General features: G+C 42.7%; 1 protein-coding gene, 1 non-coding gene and 1 pseudogene across 2 annotated transcripts in view; 1 reads left to right on the top strand and 2 right to left on the bottom strand.

Annotated features, from left to right (window-relative positions):
* RECK (reversion inducing cysteine rich protein with kazal motifs) overlaps positions 1-4,785 on the bottom strand; it is an 82,237-nt gene extending 77,452 nt beyond the window's left edge. Inside the window, exon 1 of the mRNA XM_052645044.1 lies at positions 4,686-4,785. Coding sequence (XP_052501004.1) covers positions 4,686-4,785 — 100 coding nt within the window. The remainder of the gene's footprint in view (positions 1-4,685) is intronic.
* A 349-nt stretch (positions 4,786-5,134) lies between these two features.
* LOC128052064 (olfactory receptor 13C7-like) lies at positions 5,135-18,632 on the bottom strand (annotated as a pseudogene).
* Positions 10,562-10,687, top strand: LOC128052909 (U6atac minor spliceosomal RNA). The gene has a single exon (XR_008199868.1). It is a non-coding gene; the product is annotated as a U6atac minor spliceosomal RNA (small nuclear RNA).
* Positions 18,633-22,363: the final 3,731 nt, after the last annotated feature.

The raw sequence follows: 22,363 nt of genomic DNA, 5'->3' as shown, positions 1-22,363 counted from the left end.
TGGCATAGTCAATAAAGTAGAAGTAGATGTTTTTTTGGGACTCTCTCACTTTTTCAATGATCCAATGGATGTTGGCAATTTGATCTCTGGTTCATTTGCCTTTTCTAAAACCAGCTTGAACATCTGGAAGTTCATGGTTCTTGCACTATTGAAGGCTGGCTTGGAGAATTTTGAACATTACATTGCGAGCATGTGAGATGAGTTCAATTGTATGGTAGTGTGAACATTCTTTGGCATTGCCTTTCTTTGGGATTGGAATGAAAACTGACCTTTTCCAGTCCTGTGGCCACTGCTGAGTTTCCCAAATTTGCTGGCATATTGTAGCACTTTGACAGCATCATCGTTAAGGATTTGAAATAGCTCAACTGGAATTGTGTCACTAGTTTTTTTTGAAGTGATACTTCCTAAGGCCCCCTTGACTTCACATCTCAGGATGTGGCTCTAGTCTAGTTATCACACCATCGTGGTTATCTGGGTCATGAAGATCTTTCTGTATAGTTCTGTGTATTCTTGCTACCCCTTCTTAATATCTTCTGCTTCTGTTAGGTCCATACCATTTCTGTCCTTTATTGTGCCCATCTTTGCATGAAACGTTCCCTTGGTATCTCTAATTTTCTTGAAGAGATCTCTAGTCTTTCCCATTCTATTGTTTTCTGACTCTCCTGCTGCTGCTGCTAAGTCGCTTCAGTCGTGTTCGACTCTGTGCGACCCCATAGACGGCAGCCCACCAGCCCTGGCTAATTCACCTGCTCACTATGTTGCAACCATACTGACCTTCAGTTTCTTCTTGCTTCAGGGCCTATGCACTTTCTGGTCCCCACCCTGATCTTTCCTAAGGACAGCACCTTTGGTCTTCACATTTCAGTTCAGAACTTTACCCTCTCAAAGAAGCTTTTCTTGACATCATTATAGAAAGAACCACTTCTCACTACTCACACAATTCTTTATGCTACCCTCTAGTTTCCTTCACAGCATATTTATCACTACTAGAAATCATTTTATTTATTTGTTTATTGTCTATCACCGACTCAATCAACATGAATCTGAGCAATCTCCAGGAGATAGTGAAAGACAGGGAAGCTCCAGTCCATGGGGGCGCAAAGAGTTGGACATGACTTAGTTACTGAACAACAGTCTATTTCCCCTCTAATAGAAATCGAAGCCCTTTGAAAGCAGTAACCCTGAACCTAAAACAGTGCCTCATATATAGTAAGCGTGCAAATTTTTTGCAGTATCTCTTTTGCTCTTAAAAAAAACACACATTTATAATATATAAAAACCACCTGTTTGACATCATTCTACTTTCTTCAAAAAGTGGCAAAGGATGAAAGGTATGATTAATGAAAGACTGTTTAAATCTAGGACTATAAGACAGGAACCTTTAGTAGCATACCAGAATAAACTGTTATATCTGGTTTCTCACTCCTTTTACAGTGTGGGCCAAGATAGTTCTATTTGAAAGGAAAGAGAATCTGTTTCTTATTACATTCCTCCAGATAGGCGGTCACTTTTTCTAACTTAAAATTCATTACATTCTTTTTCAGGATCCTAGGCTATTACATAATTTCTTAAATATCAACTTATTGAAACCTAGACCTTAATGTTACCTCTTTCTCTCTTTAGTACAATTAGAAAATATCTTAGATAGAAACAGAGCTAGTATCAGGTGACATGACACACAGATTCTCAGACTGTAGCACAGGGTTCCAGCCTATCCTTCAAAGGAAACACTAGAGGTGCTGAGGAGGAGAGCTGGGGGTCAAGGAGACCAGAAAGTACACTGTGGAAGTGTGGCGTTACTCCAATGTACAGGGTGTGGCCAAACTTCACAAGAGATAATAACTAACAAGTCAAATCATTCCTTCCCTCTCCTCCAACAGGAATGAAATCTCCAAGTCAGAACAAATAAGACTTGTAAAATGCTTTATACCAGAGGAGACAGGATTACTCAACCTTGGATTGGGTAAGGAGATGAGAACGAAGACTGAGCAGGAATACAAGTCAGGCCTTTATTGAAACACAATTTAATATTGTTTTCTTAATTTTTGTCTAGGATTGAGGAACATTTTCCACACTTTATACAAATCCACAGTGGAATCCTTTGTTCATTATATTACTCAATGTCCTTTATGTAAGGAAGCAGGCAATATATGCCTAAGAATTTAGTACAAGAGACAATTCTCACTTTTACATCAAACTTGGGGGTTTTCCTTTTTTAGCAAACAATGCAAATTCTGTGTTGTCATGGATGTTTTGAACTGGTAGGGCCTTTAGAAATCTGCTAGCCCAGAATTTCCTAAATTGGGATTGAGGTGCTATGAAGAAAAAAACAGTTCTTTAAGCAAAAAGGTTTCTTTCTTTCTTTGCATAACAATTTTACTGAGATAAAAGTCATGTTAAATTAATAAAACAAGGAGACCACTAGACTGAGTTGGCGTCAGTTCCTTAGTAGCCTACCTAAGTAAACCAAAACTTAAGCCTATAATGCCCCAAGGTTAAGAGATCAAAATCCTAAGGACAATCAATCAGGAAAAGTCACCTGGGCTTTCCCAAATAAGACACCTGCTCAAACTATAGCCAATCAAATATTTCCTTGCTTCGTCTCCACCTTTTCTACAAAAGTCCTTCCTGAGCTCCTGTTACTTCCCATTTGACACTGTCCAAATTCAAATCAATTTTTGCTCAAATAAACTTGCAATTTTAATATGACCCCATCTATCTTTTAACAGTAACACATTATAAAATTCATACTTTTAAAGTGTACCAGTTGTTTTTAGTATATTCACAGAATTGTGCTCACTATTTTTCAATTTCAAACATCTTCATCACCCTGAAAAGAAACCTCATACCCATCAGCAGTCATTTCCCCATTTCTCCATTCTCCCAGGAACAAGTTTCTTAACCACAGGAATCTTTGCAAACTATTGTGAACCTAACCTGTTTGTGAATTTATAAGAGAGGGGTACAGTGTACAGTGTTTCCTAAACTTACTTAATAGCTAATATGCATGTGAAGTGAAGTGAAGTGACTCAGTCGTGTCCGACTCTTTGCTACCCCATGGGCTGTAGCCTACCAGGCTCCTCTGTCCATGGGATTTTCCAGGCAATAGCCCTGGAGTGGATTGCCATTTCCTTCTCCAGGGGATCTTACCAACCCAGGGATCGAACCCAGGTCTCCCACATTGTAGAGAGACGCTTTACTGTCTGAGCCACCAGGGAAGTGTGTGTATTATCTCAATTATTGCGATAAAAATCTATGATAATCTTGAATCTTTATATACAATAAATGTGGATATTAAAGCACAAAGAATAAAGCTAACTAAATTTGTTCAAATATTCTTAACTATATCTACTCTACTATTTCTCACAGAACTGACCAGCTACGGGATAATAGGCAACTAGTTTTCTAATGAATCAAAACTTTGAAAGTGCTTTAATTCAATTTCTTTAACTTAAAGAGAAAAAATAGGACCCAGGAAAGTAAGCTGATTTAGCCCCAAATATACAACATTCTTTCTTTCTCCTTTGATTTGTCTAATTGACAGCCTTGTAAGAACTCAATTATAATTAACTATATAACCCCAGGCTCCTGACAATTCTCTCCCTTCTTGAAATACTCTTGGCTTAAACAAAATCCTTTAACTCTTGTAAGCTACCTTGAAACCTGTTGAGGCTGATTTTGCTCTTTCCAGGTGTGTCTCCCTGTGAGCAATGCACTTCTCCATTTTCGCATGTATAAATTCCAGCCATCTTTTAATATCTAGTGAAGCTGGGGCATCATTCAATTATCTTCCCAACCTGAGTGGACATCATCATCATCTCTCTCCCTGTGTGCACTCACAGCCCTCATCGCTTCATGTGGATACTTTAGCCTGGAATTGGAGCCGCTCCTGTCTTGTGGCACCCCACCCCCTAGCTAAAGCTGGTGGAGGGCAGGAGTTGGCAACAACTACTAAAACCCAGCACGTGGGAGACACTCAGTAAGCACTGAACAGCTTCCTATCCACTCGTGGTCTAATTCCTCCAGAGCAAGAACAAAACTCTCCTCAAGTCAGCCCCCAAAGAGAGAGTTCCCTGATTTCTAATCTCTCCTGCCAGAGCCCAGCGTTGTCTTGGACACACTGCATACCCACAGAGAAGAGCAGCAGAATCGGCTTTAGGAGACTTGGACCCAGTCTCTGCCTGAGACTTCAGAAGTCAGTCAGGCTGTAGAGCACAGAAGTGCTCGCTGCCCGAGGTCGGCCTTTCTGAACCGAGGGTCAAGTAACAAGCAACAGTAACTGGCCAGGGTGGAGATAAGGCGGAGGCCACTCCAAAATCCCGTCCCACACTCGCGACGGTCCTGGGCGAAGGCATTTCGCGCTCTTCGGACAGAGACCCGAGCCGGATGAGAGGATACGGGCTGAACTGAGGGCTCCTGCTCGGTGGGTGACAGGGAAAGGCCTCGAACCCAGGTCACGGCTCCCAGTTCAGGGGATCTGGGCGGAAAGAGGGAGGGTGGAGAGGGGTCCTCCTCGTCCCGCCTCAGTCCCTCCTGCCGCCTGCTGGGACCTCCCGACCCTGGGTCATCAGACTTGGACCGGGTCTGGGGGTCGCCGGCACCCCCGCCCCCTGCCCCGCGCCATCTTGGAGGGCTGAGGCGACCGCTCTGGACCTCCTCGAACCGCTGCTCCAGAAGTTACTCACCCGCACTGCCCGGGGCCAGGCCCCCTGCTACCTCCGCGACCCCAGCCACCGTCAGGAGAAGCAGCAGCGCGCCTCGCGGGGAGGCCCGGACGGTCGCCATGTCCAGGCCTGGGGCTCCAGGGCAGCTTGATGCTCGGACCCAGCCTGCCCGCCGCGGCAACTCGCGGAGGCCCCGCCCCGGTGGCCCGGACCCTTGGTGATTGGCTGCGGCGCGAAACCCCGCCCCTCGGCCGCAAGGATTTTCCAAAACCTGCTGGGGGCGGGAACCTGCCCGAGACCCCGCTCTTTGTTAAGACCCAGCTAGTTGTCTGTCCGCTTCTGCTGCTGAATCGGGCAGCCGGCGTTCTCCAAGAGGCGAGTCAGAGGATGTCAGGGTTGGGAGGGTCCTAAGGATGACTCGATCTCCCGAGGTTTGCAGATCCGGTCACTGAGGCACAGCGGAGAGACCATTAGCCCAAGGTCACGCCGCAAGTTCTCCTGAGAACTGGGTCACAGGCCAAGGCTGAACCAAAGGGACTTGTCCCTTTCACGTACTTCGATGATCTTAATATCCTTTCTGCCGGACGCTGCCTCACACCCCAAGAGGGCGTGTCATCCGGGACAACTCCACCTCCCCTGAAATCGGAGGGGCTCTGCCTCTGACAATCTCCTGACAAGAGCCCGAGGCAAGAATTCGCCACCAAACCTCTTCGGCACGTGTAGCCTCACTGTGTCTTTGATGTTCTAAGGACACCTGATGTTGCCATCAGGAGAATGTGGAGAGGAGAATGCTTGTGTATCTAAATATGGAGAGCCTTGAAGGCCAGGCTGGGTTTAGACTTTAAGAGACAATTTAGAGGTGGGTCTGCTTATTATCAAAGCGTTCTCCAACCCCCACCCCGTTCCTGTGTCCCTCCTTCTCTCCCTCTCCTTTCCTTTTGTCAATTATGTAATACATTTTCCCCTTTCCTCTTCCTTAAAAAAACAAAAAGCAAACATAACCACTGTTACATTTTTTAATATGGAATATCATTAAATACCCAGTGTTTACATTTTCCTTATTGTCTCATAATTTCCTTTTACAGTTTTCAAGTTCCAACCAAAGTCCATGTATAGAAGTTAATTTGTATGTCTTTTAAGTCTCTGTCTATTCTCTCCTTTAGGAAAATGTGAGTAAGTTATAATAATCTTTCTAAAACGTTTGCTCTGGCAATAACCCTCTTGCTTCTCTGAGAGACCACCTCTTTACTTACAAGATGGAATGATGTACAATTATTCAACATGATATCAGAGGCTCTCAGCATTTAGACCCAATCACCTTTATCAGTTTCATCTCACCTTACATCCCACTCCTCCCTAGGAGAGAAGAGTAAAAAAACCTAGATTTGTGCTGATATGGTAGCCACTAGCCACATGTGGCTGTTGAGTACTTGAAACATAGCAATTCCAAACTGAAATATGCTGGAACCGGATTTGGAAGACTTAGTATGAAAACAAGAACCTTGCTTATTTAACTTATATGCAGAGCATATCATGCGAAATGACAGACTGTACAAAGCACAAGCTGGAATCAAGACTGCCGGGAGAAATATCAATAATCTCAGATAAGCAGATGACACCACCCTTATGGCAGAAAGTGAAGAGGAACTAAAGAGCCTCTTGATGAAAGTGAAAAAGGAGAGTGAAAAAGCTGACTTAAAACTCAACATTCAGAAAACTAAGATCATGGCATCTGGTCCCATCACTTCATGGCAAATAGATGGGGAAACAACGGAAACAGTGACAGACTATTTTCTTGGGTTCCAAAATCACTGCAGATGGTGACTGTAGCAATGAAATTAAAAGATGCTTGCTCCTTGAAAGAAAAGCTATGACAAACCTAGCATATTAAAAAGCAAAGACATTCCTTTACCGACAAAGGTCCATCTACTCAAAGCTATGGTTTTTCCAGTAGCCACATATGGATATGAGAGTTGGACCGTAAAGAAAGCTGAGCACCGAAGAATTGATGCTTTTGAGCTGTGGTGTTGAACACTCTTGAGAGTCCCTTGGACTGCAAGAAGATCAAACCAGTCAATCCTAAAGGTAATCAGTCCTGAATATTCACTGGAAGGACTGATGCTGATGCTGAAACTCCAACACTTTGGCCACCTGATGCGAAGAACTGACTCATCTGAAAAGACCCTGATGCTGGAAAAGATTGAAAGCAGGAGGAGAAGGGGATGACAGGAGATGAGATGGTTGGATGGCATCACCGACTCAATGGACATGAGTTTGAGCAAGCTCTGGGAGTTGGTGATGGACAGGGAAGCCTGGCGTGCTGCAGTCCATGGGGTCGCAAAGAGTCAGACATGACTGAGCGACTGAACTGAAAATGTTATTAAAACTAATTTCACCTTTTTTTTAAAACTTGTTTTTGTTTTAAAATGACTTTATTTTTCAGAGTGGTTTTAGGCTCACAGAAAAACCAAGCACATTACAGAGATTTCTCATATACCCCCTGCTTCAACATACAATATACTCACAGACCCCTCCACTATCAACATCCCACACCTCAGTGGTGCATTTGTTACAATTGATGAAGCTGCACTGCCACATCATTATCACCTGAAGTCCCCAGTTTACCTTAGAGTTCATTCTTGGCTTTACACATTCTGTGGGTTTTGACAAATGTATAATGACATATAGCCACCATTATTCTTTTTACTTTTTTTAATGTGACTGTTAGAAAACTTAAAATTATGTATATGGTTCACTTTGGGGTTCATATAGATCTATTGTACAGTGCTGGTGTAATTACTTTTCATTTTAAACAAAGGTTAATGCTCAGAGATCATCTTTAAAGTGCCGCTTTTAAAAAATGTTACTCATCAATGATTTTTTCCTGAGCTCAAAACATGTTTCTATATTTCAGATAAATAAAACCCATCTAATCTTTTGATCCATTTTTGTGTATTATGATTTCCCCATCATTTTACTTTCATTTCTTTATAAAGTATTTCCAGTAAGCTTCCTGGAGAAATCATATAGTTGGTTGCTTTTTAAAAAAAATTTAATATAATAATATTTGCCTTTTAATGCGAGTGTTTGGATTTAATGTAATTATTGATATATGGTTGAGTTTAAATCTGTCTTGCAATTTGTTTTCTATTTACTCCAGTTGTTCTTTTTTCCTTTTTCCTACTTTTCCTACCTTCTCTCAGAACAATAAAAGTGTTTGGAGTGTTGTTTTTATTATTTCATTATATCTCTTCTGTTGGCTTATCAGCTCTACTTCTTTGTTTTATTTTTCAGTAGGTGCACTAGAGTTTAGTATACAGTTTAACTTATTACAGTTCACCTTCAAATAATAATCACTTCATGTCAAATGTAAGACGTGACACCAGTATACTTCCGTTTTCTCCTCCCATCTTTTGTGCTAACGTTATCATACATTTTGCTTCCATGCACTGTTATTATTTTGCTTTAAATAGTCAATTATTTAAGAGATTATAAAATGAGAAACTGTGTTTTATATTTACCCATATGTCAAGCATTTCTAATGCTCTTCATTCCTTTATGTAACTCCAGATTTCTCTTTGGTATCTAGAGGAAGATAAATATTTTGATTAAGAACATGGCAGCTTTTGCTGATTTTAATTAACTAGGACCCCATACATTGGTTTTGGGAGTTTATGCATACTATTAATACATTCCTGAAGTTAATTTTTAATAGAAATGATTTTTCTCGGTTTATTTAGTTTAAACACATTTTCTTACCAATCAGAGTCAGTCCCTCCACTCCCATCAGTCCCCAGCAACTTGACTCACTGGGATGGGGAAGGAAGCAAGCCCCTGGAAAAGGGAGGCTGCAGTGGGCTGGGACACAGAACCCCAGAGGCGCTTGAGATAAGAGGGGATCTGAGCCTTGTCTCCCATGGAGCTCAGAGAAGTGACATACCTCATAAAGTTCCCCTGCCCTCTGGTTGCAAATGTGTCCTGTTCCTTGCTCCCCATCGAGAATGACACAGAAGAGGAGCTAAGTGTTTTCTGTCTCTGGCTCAGATGGTAAAAAATCTGCCCAACAATGCAGGAGACTCACGTTCGATACCTGGGTCAGGAAGATCCCCTGGAGAAGAGAACGGCAACCAGTATTCTTGCCTGGAGAATTCCATGGACAGAGGAGCCTGGCGGGCTACAGTCCATAGGGTTGCAAAGAGTTGGACACGACTGAGTGACTAACACAGGAGCTGAGAGAGCTGAGAGCCCAAAGAGGCCTCCAGATCAGAACAAGGAGGCTGTAACTGGTATCTGCATGGTCTACACAACTGGATGCCAGATGGGAATGCAGGTATCAATGGGGATTGATTATGACAACTGAGGACCAGATGTCCTGCCTTCTTCCCCAGCCCCAGCTGGTGGGTTTGACTCTATATTTTTCCTCTCAAAACTATGGAGGGGGTTGCGGAGAGGCCTTGACTCAGCTGAGATCCTACTGAATTGACTGAGATTAAGTTTCAGTCGTTCGGAAGGAAGGGGACTTGCAGAGACAAGTAGCTGTTGATCAAAGATTTGTGCAGCCCTGCTACAAACTGTCACTTAGAAGCAACTGCCCAGCCAGAGCAAACATTTTCTGAGTGCTATCATGTTCTCTGTTCAGTTTACTGCCTGTGACTATAACCTTGGAGAACAAAGGATCCCATGCCTTGGAGCAAAATCGGTATTTGACAGTCCCATTGCCCCTATATTGAGATCTCACAGGACAGAGAGAAGCCCTGACACCAAGTCATTCAATAAGAACACATTATAAAACTTAACATTGTGACCTCAGTCTGTGATGCTGGTACACTATCTTGCCAGCGTCCAGTAAGCCCTCTAAACATATGAGCCTGTGAGTATGAAATTGTCCCCATTCTCTACTTTCCTTGCCTTCTTACTTCAGCCATTTTCAAACGTAAAAAAATTATTTTTATTTTTTAGCAATGGAACCCTTTTCCCAACAAAATCTTACAGAGTCCTACCATATAAAATAGAATAAAAAAAGCTACATTTATTTTCTCAGTTCAAATATATAATTAATAATAATTAATTGGTTCAAAGACAATAAATGAGAATTCAGATAATAAATGAAATTTTGATGAACACAAAAACTTGAAATTGGGAATATGTATGATAACTGTGGGCTTCCCTGGTAGCTCAGCTGGTAAAGAATCTGCCTGCAATGCAGGAGACCCTGGTTCAATTCCTGGGTCAGGAAGATTCCCTGGAGAAGGAATAGGCCACCCATTCCAGTATTCTTTGGCTTTCCTGGTGGCTCAAATTGTAAAGAATCCGCCTGCGATGTGGGACACCTGGGTTCGATCCCTGGGTTGGGAAGATCCCCTGGAGGAGGGCATGGCAACCCACTCCAATATTCTTGCCTGGAGAATCCCTGTGGACAGAGGAGTCTGGCAGGCTGTATTATAGTCCATGGCGTCCCAAAGAGTTGGACACGAATGAATGACTAAGCACAGCACAGCATAATAATTGTAGTCACACCAGTTTGGCTTCCATTTCTGTACTTTGTTTTGGTTGCCTGTTGTAGAGAAAATCCTGCTTCATACAGATGAGTAGTTTGTAAAGGGTCTTGGTTTTTGAATTAGCCCACCTTGCATTCTCTGACTACTCTTCATTCAAATTAACATGGTATCTTGAAAAAGAAATATTGAGAGATTTTTATTTCAATACTGACTCAGGAACACTTATGTCGATACCAACATCTGCACGTGGATATTTGTAGCAGCTTTGTTCATAACTGCTAAAACTTGGAAGCAACCCAATGTCTTTTAGTAGGTAAGTGGTTAAATTAACTGTGATACCTCCATACAATGGAAGATTGTTGAGCAATAAAAAGAAATGAGCTAGTCAAACCACAAAGAGTGTCGTATGGAAGGAGAGAAGGTTAGCACCCACCTTGACAAGGATGGAAGAGGCCCTTGGGCCTGACAACACACAGACAGTTAAGGCATTGATACCTACTTTGTGGCATCTAACCACTATTTTTAAAAGGGGACGGTGGCAGCAGAGGATAAGATGATTAGACAGCATCACCAACTCAAGAGACATGAGTCTGAGCAAACTCCGGGAGACAGTGAAGGACAGTGAAGCTTGGCATGCTGCAGTCCATGGGGTCGCAAAAAGTCAGGCATGACTTAGCAACTGAACAGAACAGAATAATAATCATGATGTTGGAAATTAAAAAAAAAAAAGAAAACCAATATCAACAGCAAAAAAACACCCCACAAAAAGACAAGGATGAAACTTAAAAAGGCATATTTTCTGAGTGAAAGAAGCCAATCTGAAAATGTTACATACCTTCAGATTCCAACTCAATAACATTCTGGAAAAGGCAAAATTACGGAGACAATAAAAAGATTAGGGATTGCCAGGGGCTAAAGAGGGAGGCCGTAGAAGGCAATGGCACCCCACTCCAGTACTCTTGCATGGAAAATCCCATGGATGGAGGAGCCTGGTAGGCTGCAGTCCATGGCGTCGCTAAGAGTTGGACACGACTGAGCAACTTCACTTTCACTTTTCACTTTCATGCATTGGAGAAGGAAATGGCAACCCACTCAAGTGTTCTTGCCTGGAGATTCCCAGGGATGAGGGAGCCTGGTGGGCTACCATCAACGGGGTTGCACAGAGTCGGAGACAACTGAAGCGACTTAGCAGCAGCAAAAGGGGAGGGAGGGGTGTAGAGGCAGAGCACAGAGGATTTTCAGGTCAGTTAAAGTGTTCTGTTTAAAACTATTATGCTGGATACATGTTATTATACATTTGTCCAAACCTACACACCAGGAGTGAACTCTAAACTATGAATTCTGGGTGATGATGTGTCAATATAGATTCACTGATTGTAACAAAGATACCATTCTGCTGGTGGATGTTGACAGTAGGAGAGGATTTGGGCAGAGGGGGACCTGGCATATGGAAACTCTCAGTACTTCCTGCCCAGTTTTGCTGTGAACCTAAACTTGCTCTAAAAAACAAACTGTACTAATTTTTAAAATGCCAGTTTGACATTAAAAGTAAAAAAATATTGATTCACTAATAAAGTTTGGATAATTGCTCAAATTTCTTATCATAAATGTAGTCAGAGAAGTAACACTCCCAAAGGTCTGGTTAACTCCAATACTATATATAATGTGATGTTATTACTGTGTGACCACTTACATGTTCCTTTGTCATTGTGCAATTGGCTATGACACTATGATGAGAATATGCACCAGCAGATGATTCTGAGCTTTGCCCAACGCTTAACTGGAAACAGTGCACATTTGTATTCCTTAGTACTATTATACGTAAACAGTTGAGTGTAGGCTTGGATTTGAGAAATGATCAGTGCAGATTTACACTTTTTCTAATCAAGGACACATTCAAAGAAGATAAAAGAAATATGCAGAGATGGTAGGAAAAGATTTATTCTGAGGTCTATGAACAGCAATCAACTCAACAACACACATACTATTGTGATAGTGGTTTCTTGTGTGTCAAAAATCAAAATGCAAGTTTGTGTGTGTCCATGGTCTTACTTAAAAGTTATTTAGTTATTTAGTTTATACATTAAAGAAGCTCAAATCAAATATTTGTAGAGCCCATTTGGGAGAAGCTTGATTAGACTATATTATTCAAGAGTTTTGTACAAGAGTTTTGTATGTTGGAACATGTCTGTTTTAATTCTGATACCCTCTTTCTCTTCCAAAATAATGAATCATGCTCTCTTCCACAGCTAGAATAAATATGTCATTCTGTTGTCTTTTTTCGCTTTGTATAATCATGATGGTGTTTACGTTTAATTCTAATCCATCCTGTTTCTGGCAGCATGTGGTGTGATGTATGTATCAAAGGCAAACCTTCATGCAGTTGAACGTCACTGTTGTCCCACTGTTTATTAAAAACTGGTTCCTCTTCATGCTATTAATTTTGACCTGATGTGTATATGTATTAAATTCTTGTAGTTGGAATTAATTTTCTGGTATCTCGTAACCACTGATTTTACATACAAAAAAATATCAACACTTAAAAAAAAAAGCCAATGGTCTGTTGTTCAGTAATTGTTACATTTTAGTAAGTTCAAATCTGGCAGGAAGACTCCAACATCATTACCTTCAAAAGATCCTTGTTCAATTATACTTTACAAGCTCAGTAGAGTCTTCTGGGGAATTTAAAATACCAAACAACTTTGTTTCTAAGCCCAGTTTTCCTATTGGCCTTACCACAGACACAGTAAAATTTGAATTGTTGTAGGGTAGAGACCAGGAGAAGGCAATGGCAACCCATTCCGGTCCTGTTGCCTGGAAGGTCCCATGGGCGGGGGAGCCTGATGGGCTGCAGTCCGTGGGGTCGCGAAGAGTCGGCCAGGACTGAGCGACTTCACTTTCACTTTTCACTTTCATGCATTGGAGAAGGAAATGGCAACCCACTCCGGTGTTCTTGCCTGGAGAATCCCAGGGACGGGGGAGCCTGGTGGGCTGCCGTCTATGGGGTCGCACAGGGTCGGACACGACTGAAGCGACTTAGCAGTAACAGCCTCAGAGACCGGAAATGTGAATATTAAAGAAGTTTTTTCATTTGTTACAATTTGAGAGCTTCCACCTTAAAAGATTAAGGTTATTGTCTTATATTTATACTCTCAAGCCCCTGGTCCATCACTCTGCCTTCCTTTATACTCCCAAAACACTCACCATTTTTCCCCTGACACAGTCTGTCATGTCTAGAATTATGTTTGTTCTCAAATATTTGGTACTTTTACTAGTGTAAATAAGATATTATTTCTGTTTTATTTTTGCTCTATATTGATGGAATGTAGGAATACAACTGACATTTGAGAAGTTATTTCTATATCCTTAACTTTCCTGAACTCTTAGTACCGATAATATTTTTCTAGTTAATACTTAGAAATACAATCATTATGTTTTCTGTAGAAATTGACATCTGTTTCTTCCTCTGCTGTGTTAATACCTCTTATTTTGTACTTGACAACATTTTTATATCTATCTGCACTTGACTGCACTTTAGTGCTATTTGAAATGGGAATGGCTGATTTCTGGTCTAGCATGGAAAAAGCTTGGGAGATGCCATACTGTACTAACAAGCAAAAATCTGAACAGACTTATTGATAAACCAACAATTCTTCTTAGACCTGGAAGGGAAGTGAGGTCACAGGGCAAACTGCTACCCCCAGATTGGAGAGAGCAGCCTGGGTTGCTGATGCTGGAGGACTTGGTACCTGCAGGAGTTGCTTCCTTGCCTCTCTCCTCAGTCCCTTGTCCCTAGTCCCAAGTCTTGGAGGGCCTACTACTCAGAGGTACAGCGTCACCTAGGAACTTGGCAGAGATCCAGAATCTCCAGCCTCACCTCTGACTCAATGAGTCTGGATCGGTATTTTCACAACCTCCCCAGGTGACTCAGGAACCTTTTCAGGTTTCACAAGTACTGACCTCAGGAGCTTGCAGAAATGTCCACCAGATGGCAGGTTTGCAGCAGGCACAGGTATCCAGAGACACCACCGGCCACCCAAGGTCATTGGCATAAAGCAGCTATGATGTGATGTCACCGTGGTTATGCACAAAGTCAACCATTTCTAGCCAGCACTTCTAGAAATTCGAAGCTCTTTCCTTCTAGGTTCTTAGATAGAAGCTTCCGTTGCCTATGAAACAAAGGCATGATGGTCAGTCTACTTTTTAGTTTTACTCACATGGTTCACATTGGGAGACTCCCTTCTGTTTGCTGGGTTCTCACTTCTCTACCAGGACAATGGGGAGTTTGGAGACCATGTGTTCTGGAGTCTGAAAATCTATGACAGTCACTCAGTTAGGTGTTTCTGACTCACCACAGCAGCCTTCACATCCTTGTTCCTCAGGCTGTAGATGGGGTTGAGCATGGGGGTCATCACCCCATAGAAGAGGGAGGTGAGCTTGTCTTCAAGGTCCTGTTTGTCTGCCCCCAGGGGGTCCTTGGATTTGCGCTTCCCATACATGAAGAGGATGGTCCCATAGAAGATGACCACAACTGTGAGGTGGGCAGAGCAGGTGGAGACCTTTTTCTTCCCTACTGCTGAAGGGATCCTCAGGACAGTAGCAGTGATGAACACATGGCAGAAAAAAGATGAACAGAACTGAGATGCCCATGAAAATAACAGTTGTTATCCCCATGCTGATCACACTGATGGAGTGTTAGCACAGCCCATGGCACTTCAGGACAGCCAGGATCTCACAGGTGAAGTGGTTGATGACGTTGTCCCCACGGAAGGGCAGCCTCACAGCCTGGGTTGTCTGAACTACAGAGTTGGTGACACCAGCTGCTCAGGAGCCAAGAGCCATGGGCAGGTAGGCAGCCTTGCTCACGATGACAGAGTACCTTAGGGAGTTGCAGATGGCTACATAGCGGTGAAGTGCCATCATGCTCAGGAGCACATACTCTGTTCCCACAGTGGTGAAGAGAGGAACATCTGCATGGCACAGGCTGAGAAGGAGATGGTTTTCCTGGGGGTCAGGAAGCTGTCAAGGATGAGGGGGACTGAGGAGGTTGTGTAGCAGATGTCCAGGAAGGAGAGGTTCCCCAGGAAGAAGTACATGGGCGTGCGGAGGCAGGAGTCAAGGATGGTCACCAGGATGAGGATCCCATTGCCCAGCAGGATCACCAGGTACATGAGCAGGATGAGCACAAAGAGCTTTCCCCGGCTTTGGGTGGGCTGACAGGCCTAGGCAAATGAACTCCACCAGAGCGGAGGTCTGATTGCACCTGTCCACAGCACGTCTGCTCTATCACCTGCAGGAACTCAGAAGCTCAACCTCAGCACTCTCTGACTGAAGTGCTGGCTTGCTAGTGAGGAATGCCCTCTCTGCTGAGCAAGAGGAAAACAACTTTAACAATGACGGTTTCTCTGCAGTTCTCAGTAAGATTCTGGGGACTAGAAAAGAATCTAGTTTGTCATCTTAAGCCACCCTCTGTGCAAGAGACATCTGAGATGCCCCAGTGGGGATTTAATTCACCTGATCAGACATACTCATTTCTACTGAAATATCCTAGATGGTGGACTTCTCTTGTTAAATCTTGGTCAGAGAGGTAGCATTGAAACATAAATTGTTGTTCAGTCGCCCAGTCGAGTCTAACTCTTTGCGACCCCATGGACTGCAGCATGCTAGGCCTCCCTATCCCTCACCATCTCCTGAAGTTTGCCCAAGTTCATGTTCATTGCACTGGTGATGCCATCCAGCCATCTCATGCTCTGATACCTTCTTCTCCTTCTGCCCTCCATCATTCCCAGAATCAGGGAGTTTTGCAATGAGTCATCTGTTCGCATTAGGAGACCAAAATACTGGAGCTTCAGTTTCAGCATCAGTCCTTCCAATGAGTATTCAGGGTTGATTTCCCTAAAAGATTGACTGGCTTGATCTCCTTGCTGTCCAAGGGACTCTCAAGAGTCTTCTCCAGCACCACAGTTCAAAAGGGGCATCAATTCTTTGGTGCTCTACCAACTCTCACAACCATACGTGACCACTGGGAAGACCATAGCCTCGACTATATGGACCTTTGTTGGCAGAGTAATGTCTCTGCTTTTCAACACACTGTCTAGGTTTGGCAAAGCTTTCCTGCCAAGAAGCAATCGTCTTCTGACTTCATGGCTGCAGTCATCATTTGAAGTGATTTTAGAGCCCAAGAAGAGGAAATCTGTCACTACTTCCACCTCTTCGCCTTCTATTTGCTATGAAGTAATGGGGCCGGATGCCATGATCTTAGTTTTTTTTTAATATTTAGTGTTAAGCTGGCTTTTTCACTCTCCTCATTCACTCACATCAAGAGGTTCCTTAGTTCCTCTTTGCTTTCTGCCATTAAGGTGGTATCATCCACATATCTGAGGTTGTTGATGTTTTTCCCACCTATCTTGATTCCAGCTTTTAACTCATCCAGGTTGGAATTTCTCATGATATGCTCAGCATATAGGTTAAATAAACAGGGTGACAACAGACAGCCTTGTCATACCCCTTTCTCAATCCCGAATCAATCAGTTGTTCCATACAGGGTTCTAACTGTTGCTTCTTGACCCACATACAGGTTTCTCAGGAGACAGGTGAGATGGTCTGTATTTCCATCTCTTTAAGAGCTTTCCACAGTTTGCTTCCACATGTACATTACCACATGTAAAATAGACAGCCAGTGGGAATCTGCTGTATGATGCAGGGAGCTCAATCTGGTGCTCTGTGACAACCTAGAGGGGTAGGATGGGGTGGCAGGTGGGAGTTGGAAGGGCGTTTCTAGAGGGAGGGGCTATATGTATACCATGGCTGATTCATGTTCATGTATGGCAGAAACCAACACAACATTGTAAAGCAATTATTCTCCAGTTAAAAATTAAAAAAAAAAAATCTTCGTCAGAAAAGTGAGACCAGGTTCATTTCATACTTTTCTCCCTTGGTGTCCAGGGATGGTGAAATGATCAGCCCTGAAGCCACAGCTCTTGGCAGGCTTTCTTTGCTTCGTAGTATCCTCATAGAAACATCTTTTGACCTCCCCCTTTCCTCCTGTAATAGACAACCAGGCCCCAGGCCATCCTCTCATCCATCCCTTCACCCCATCCTGTTTTCCTGTCTCCATTCATCAGCCAACATGACTCACTCACACATGACTCTGAAACCCCACAGCCTTTCAGGAATGATGCACTGGCTCTAAAAGAGACAACAGTTCCAGGGAGAGGGTACTGATGGGTCACTTTGAAAGGGCAGGCTGGACAGGAAGGTCACCTGGGGAAGGTAAGGAGGGTGAGGGCTGGACTTGGGCAGCTGTGTTGCGGAGTATGGTTGCATTTTAAGGTGTTAATCATGCCCATGGCTGCAGTGCCATCCTGGCCAGTTTGAACTGATGCTCCGGGAAACCAGGCTGCATTTAACAGCCACAATCTCAGCCTCTGGAGAGCCCCACTTCCCTGATTGATATCTCATTCCATTGCCACTGAAGTCAGGCTAATGCCTCATCCCTGACTCTGAAGACCTCAACCTTAGAAAAGGAAATTCCAAACATCTAGTCTCACTGAATTTTTCTTTGTACATCCAAGCTACATCCAATAATCCAATAGGATCATTAAGCAATATTCCTGTCCACCAATGAAGATCTCATTACCTTTTTAGTAAGCCCATTCTAGCTTTATAAATCTTGTATTATCTGAAAATGTTGTCTCTTGGGTCAAATCTCTTAATATCTTCCTAGTTCTAATTCTAGTTCTGCTCTCTGGCATGTCACCCCTTTCTGCCCCATAATAGCTCATCAGAGATCTAAAGATAAAGATGATTCTCTTAATTCTCCTCTTTTCTTGGGTCACACCCTGCGCCAGGCAAATCCAAATGTCTATGATAGAATCCAGGCATCAGGTCTTGTTAAAGCTCCCCAGATGGCTTCAACGTTCGGCCAAAGTTGAGAACACTATCCTAACTTTGTATCCCAGGTATTCCATTCTGCCCTTAGGACTTTTTAAAAACAAACAGACACCAACAGACAAACAAATCAAAGTCTTTAGAGACTTTCGTGATTTCTTCCTGGACATTTGCTTGATCAAAAGACTTTCCTGGAATAAGCAATATCCAGTGACAGGTTTTGAAGACAAGCCATCTTCACCTTCCTTGGGCTTTTCTGAGGCCCTATTACCAGTCACATTATACCCTCTGCCCCTAAATGCAAAGGTCAGAATGACTTAAATGACATAAATGACTGACTGCCTGTCTCCCCTGACTCTTTCCCACATAGGTGGGGTCTGCAGGAACTCTGTCAGGGGCCCCATACCTCCGAGGTCAGAGTCCCTCTCTGACCCAGGGTCTGGATGTTATGAATCCCCTTGAACAGCTCCTCTTCCACTGGAGGAAGGAAGACATATGGTTTATTCATAAGTGGAATCACGGTTCCAACCTCCTCCTTCCTGTCATAAGAATAAAGATGAGGAATGTTTCCCTTTGGCATCGCTTAAGCCCAATAAATTTGATTTGGAAGTAATTCATGTTTGAAAAGATTTTCCAAAATACTTTCTTTAGTTCAGTTCAGTTCAGTCTCTCAGTTGGGTCTGACTCTTTGTGACCCCATGGACTGCAGCACGCCAGGCCTCCCTGTCCGTCACCAACTCCCAGAGTTTACTCAAATTCATGTCCAACCATCTCATCCTCTGTCATCCCCTTCTCCTCCAGCTTTCAATATTTCCCAGCATCAGCGTCTTTTAAAATGAGTCAGTTTTTCGCATCAGGTGGCCAAAGTATTGAAGTTTCAACTTCAACATCAGTCCTTCCAATGAATATTTAGGACTGATTTCCTTTAGGATGGACTGATTTGATCTCCTTGCACTCCAAGGGACTTACAGGAGTCTTCTCCAACATCACAGTTCAAAAGCATCAATTCTTTGGTGCTCAGCTTTCTTTATAGTCCAACTCTCACATCCATACACGACTACTGGAAAAACCATAGCTTTGACTAGACGGACCTTTGTTGGTAAAGTAATGTCTCTGGTTTTTAATATGCTATCTAGGTTGGTCATAACTTTTCTTCCAAGGAGTAAATGTCTTTTAAATAGATGCACAAAAATAGTCATAGAAACAGTTATGGGGTGGAAGCTACCTGCTTATTCAGGGCTTCCTAAAACACACCATACTGGCCATCCTTCAATTCTGGCTTTCATTATTCTGACAGACAACTGTAGACCCAGGTGTGGCAGGGTCCTAAGGGTCTAAATAGACCAACCTCCCCATCCCACTCTCAAAGAATGCAGGTCCACTACTTCTTTGATTATGGTGCTCTGGCCTCAGCTGGAATACTTGAGTGAAGAAGGCTCTCTGCTTGCTGAGGTTTATTTCATTTTAAAGTAGTTCCCATAGACAGACAGTTCTGCCTCCCTACAAATTCCATCTGGCTCTACCTTTTGCAGCCTTCAAACAAAGTTGGTTCTTTTCCCATGCCCTCCAAATATTTAGAAATAAGTTGGTTTCGGCAATAAGATGATATAGAATCAACCTGGTTACTCTTAAAGCATCCAAAAAAATGTCATATAGTTTAGAGGAATTGTCCACAGCTCCTGAATAATTGTGAGATATCTTTCTGGATATTATGTTCCACCAGGATGGATTGTGCTGGTTCCAGCACTTGCCATACCACTGAAATCATCTCTTTCCTCCCATTTTGAGACCTATTCCACTGAATAATCAAATCTATTCTTAGAGCTTCCCTAGTGGCTCAAGGGTAAAAAATCTGCCTGCCAATCCAGGACACACAGGTTTATCTGGGAAGATCCCACATGACACAAAGCAACTAATCTCATGCTCCACAACTATCGAGCCTGTGATCTAGGGCTTGGGAGCCACAACTACTGAGCCTACTACATGCTGCAGTTACTTAAGCCCACTCTCCTTAGAGCCCATGCTCTGCAACACGAGTAGCCACGAGAAGTCTATGTGCTGCGACTAGAGAGTAGCCCCTACCTGCTGCAACTAGAGAAAAGCCCACGTAGAGACAAAGACCCAGCAAAGAAAAAAAAAATACATAAAATATTTTTTAAAGGTACAAGGAGAAAAAACAATCCCAAAATCCTAAAAACAATCTATTCTTAGAAATGAGCTTGTGCTAATGAGAATCTTAGAGTCCTTTTATCAAAACCTTCACTTACCTTTATCAGAAACGTGGTGTGAAATGGTGATCACTCTCCTAAGGGTTGGGGACAGGCCAGTTGTCAGAAATAGCCACACTGGATCTCAGGCACCCAGTGCAGGAAGAATGGGAATGTGTCAGGCCCTGCAGTTGGTGAAGGTCCAGGCCTCCCCACTCCTCCTGACTTGGTGCTCCAGGAACAATCTCCAAAGAACTGGCCATTGCCTATAGAAAGGAAATTGAGTCTCAGTTTCCTTTTGGGGACCAGTTTAGTCCCAAAAGTCATTTATAGTTTGGAAAGTGAGTTGTACTCAGTTTAGAAACTTTGTATTCTTCTGGGATAAAACCCCAAAGATCCAATTATACTAAAGGCCCTGGAGAAGGTTTTTTGCTTGCTGCCTCCCTCCCTCCTTTTCATATCCTCTTCTGCTTTCTTTTGTCAATATATTCCTATAAAGACATCAGCCTTAGCCTGGAGCCTGATGGCAAATCATCCTGCAGCTCACTCAGCCCCCAGGTCCTTTTCCCTCAGTTGCAGAAGCAATTCTGTCACCCTCAGCCTGGGTTTGCAGCAGTTTTGGAAGGAGAGTTAGAGTTTGATTTTAGGATGACTACTCATCCCCAGAGTGGTTAGGTTCCATGAAGCATCATGCTGTGTTCTTTCTGGATCCTTCAGCTTCCTGTCCTCTGCGCATCCTCAGTTCTTCATCTGAGTCACTGATAGCAATACAGCACAGGCCAGGCATGGATACAGAGCCCTGAAGCTCCACGAGAGACCATCACTATGGACATTGTTATTCAGGGTGGAGTGGGAGGCAGCCACATGTAGAGGAGTAACACACTGGCTCAGTCTTCAGGGCATTCCCCCTCTGTATTGAGAAAAATGAGTTAAAAGTTAATTATGGCTCTTCTTGAGCTGGAACGTCATCTTCTTCCCTCAGACACTGGAGCTCCTGATTCTTGGGTCTTCAGATTCTCATTGAATCATACCTTGGTTTTTCTGGTGCTCTCGTGTGCAGATGGCAGACCATAGGACTTCTCAGTCTCTATATCTTTTATCAATACAATACTTCTACCTAAAAGTAGCAAAATATATGTTTTCTTTTCAGGTGAAACTGGAACTTTCTCCAGGATAGATCATATCTTAGGTCGCAAAACAAGTCTTAACAAACTTAACAATGAAATTATGCCAAGTATCTTTTCTGATCACAATCAAATGAAACTAAAATCAATAGCAGAAGTAAAACTGGAAAATTTAAATGTGTGGAAATTAAACAACACACTTGTAAGCAACCATTGGGTCAAAAAAGAAATTAAAAAAAAAGATATTAGAAAATATCTCAAGACAATAAAAAATAAAACACAATATGCCAAAATTTATAGAGTGCAACAAAAACAGTACCAAGAGATGTGGGAAAATACTGGTTGTATTGGGCAACAACTGATCTCCAATGACACTAAAACCAAGTATTTCAGTTCACTCAAGAATAGCATAAGGAACTTGAATGCTTTTTCCAGCACATACTTCTAGAACTTCATGATATAAGTCATAAATTTAGACAAAGTAGTACAAGAGGAGAACTTCCTGGATGGGAAAGACCAAAGGAAAATATGGATGAACCCATGACTGTGATGTGAACTGTGCAGATTCTTCACTGAATGTAGAACCCAGGTACAGGAATCACATTCATCACTATGAAGTAGAGCCAAAGAAAAGATATCTCTGGGATTGTGAGTGCAAAATGATTACAAATCCATAATGAAGGATGGAGTATGACAGTTGCCCTTTTTATAACAATGTTTATGTAAGTGGAAGGAGGTTGGCATTGGCTGGGTGAGAACAAAGGGTGACCACAATGGCCTCTCATCAGAGACATCTTATTCTGACAGCTAAAACTGATGTGCTCATAATAGTAGCCTTGTTGTAATCTTTGGCAAATTGGAGCTGGATTGAAATGCTCTCAGATTACTTAGCTAAGGGATGTACAAATGTACTTTTTTCTTTTAAGGGCAATTTATTGAATTGTTGATTTGCCTTGGGTAGTATTATTTATTTCCTCAGA

The sequence above is a fragment of the Budorcas taxicolor genome, chromosome 8, assembly GCF_023091745.1.
Source record: "Budorcas taxicolor isolate Tak-1 chromosome 8, Takin1.1, whole genome shotgun sequence".
In the NCBI taxonomy this organism is placed as follows: domain Eukaryota; kingdom Metazoa; phylum Chordata; class Mammalia; order Artiodactyla; family Bovidae; genus Budorcas; species Budorcas taxicolor.
This window is presented reverse-complemented; position numbering and strand designations above follow the sequence as displayed.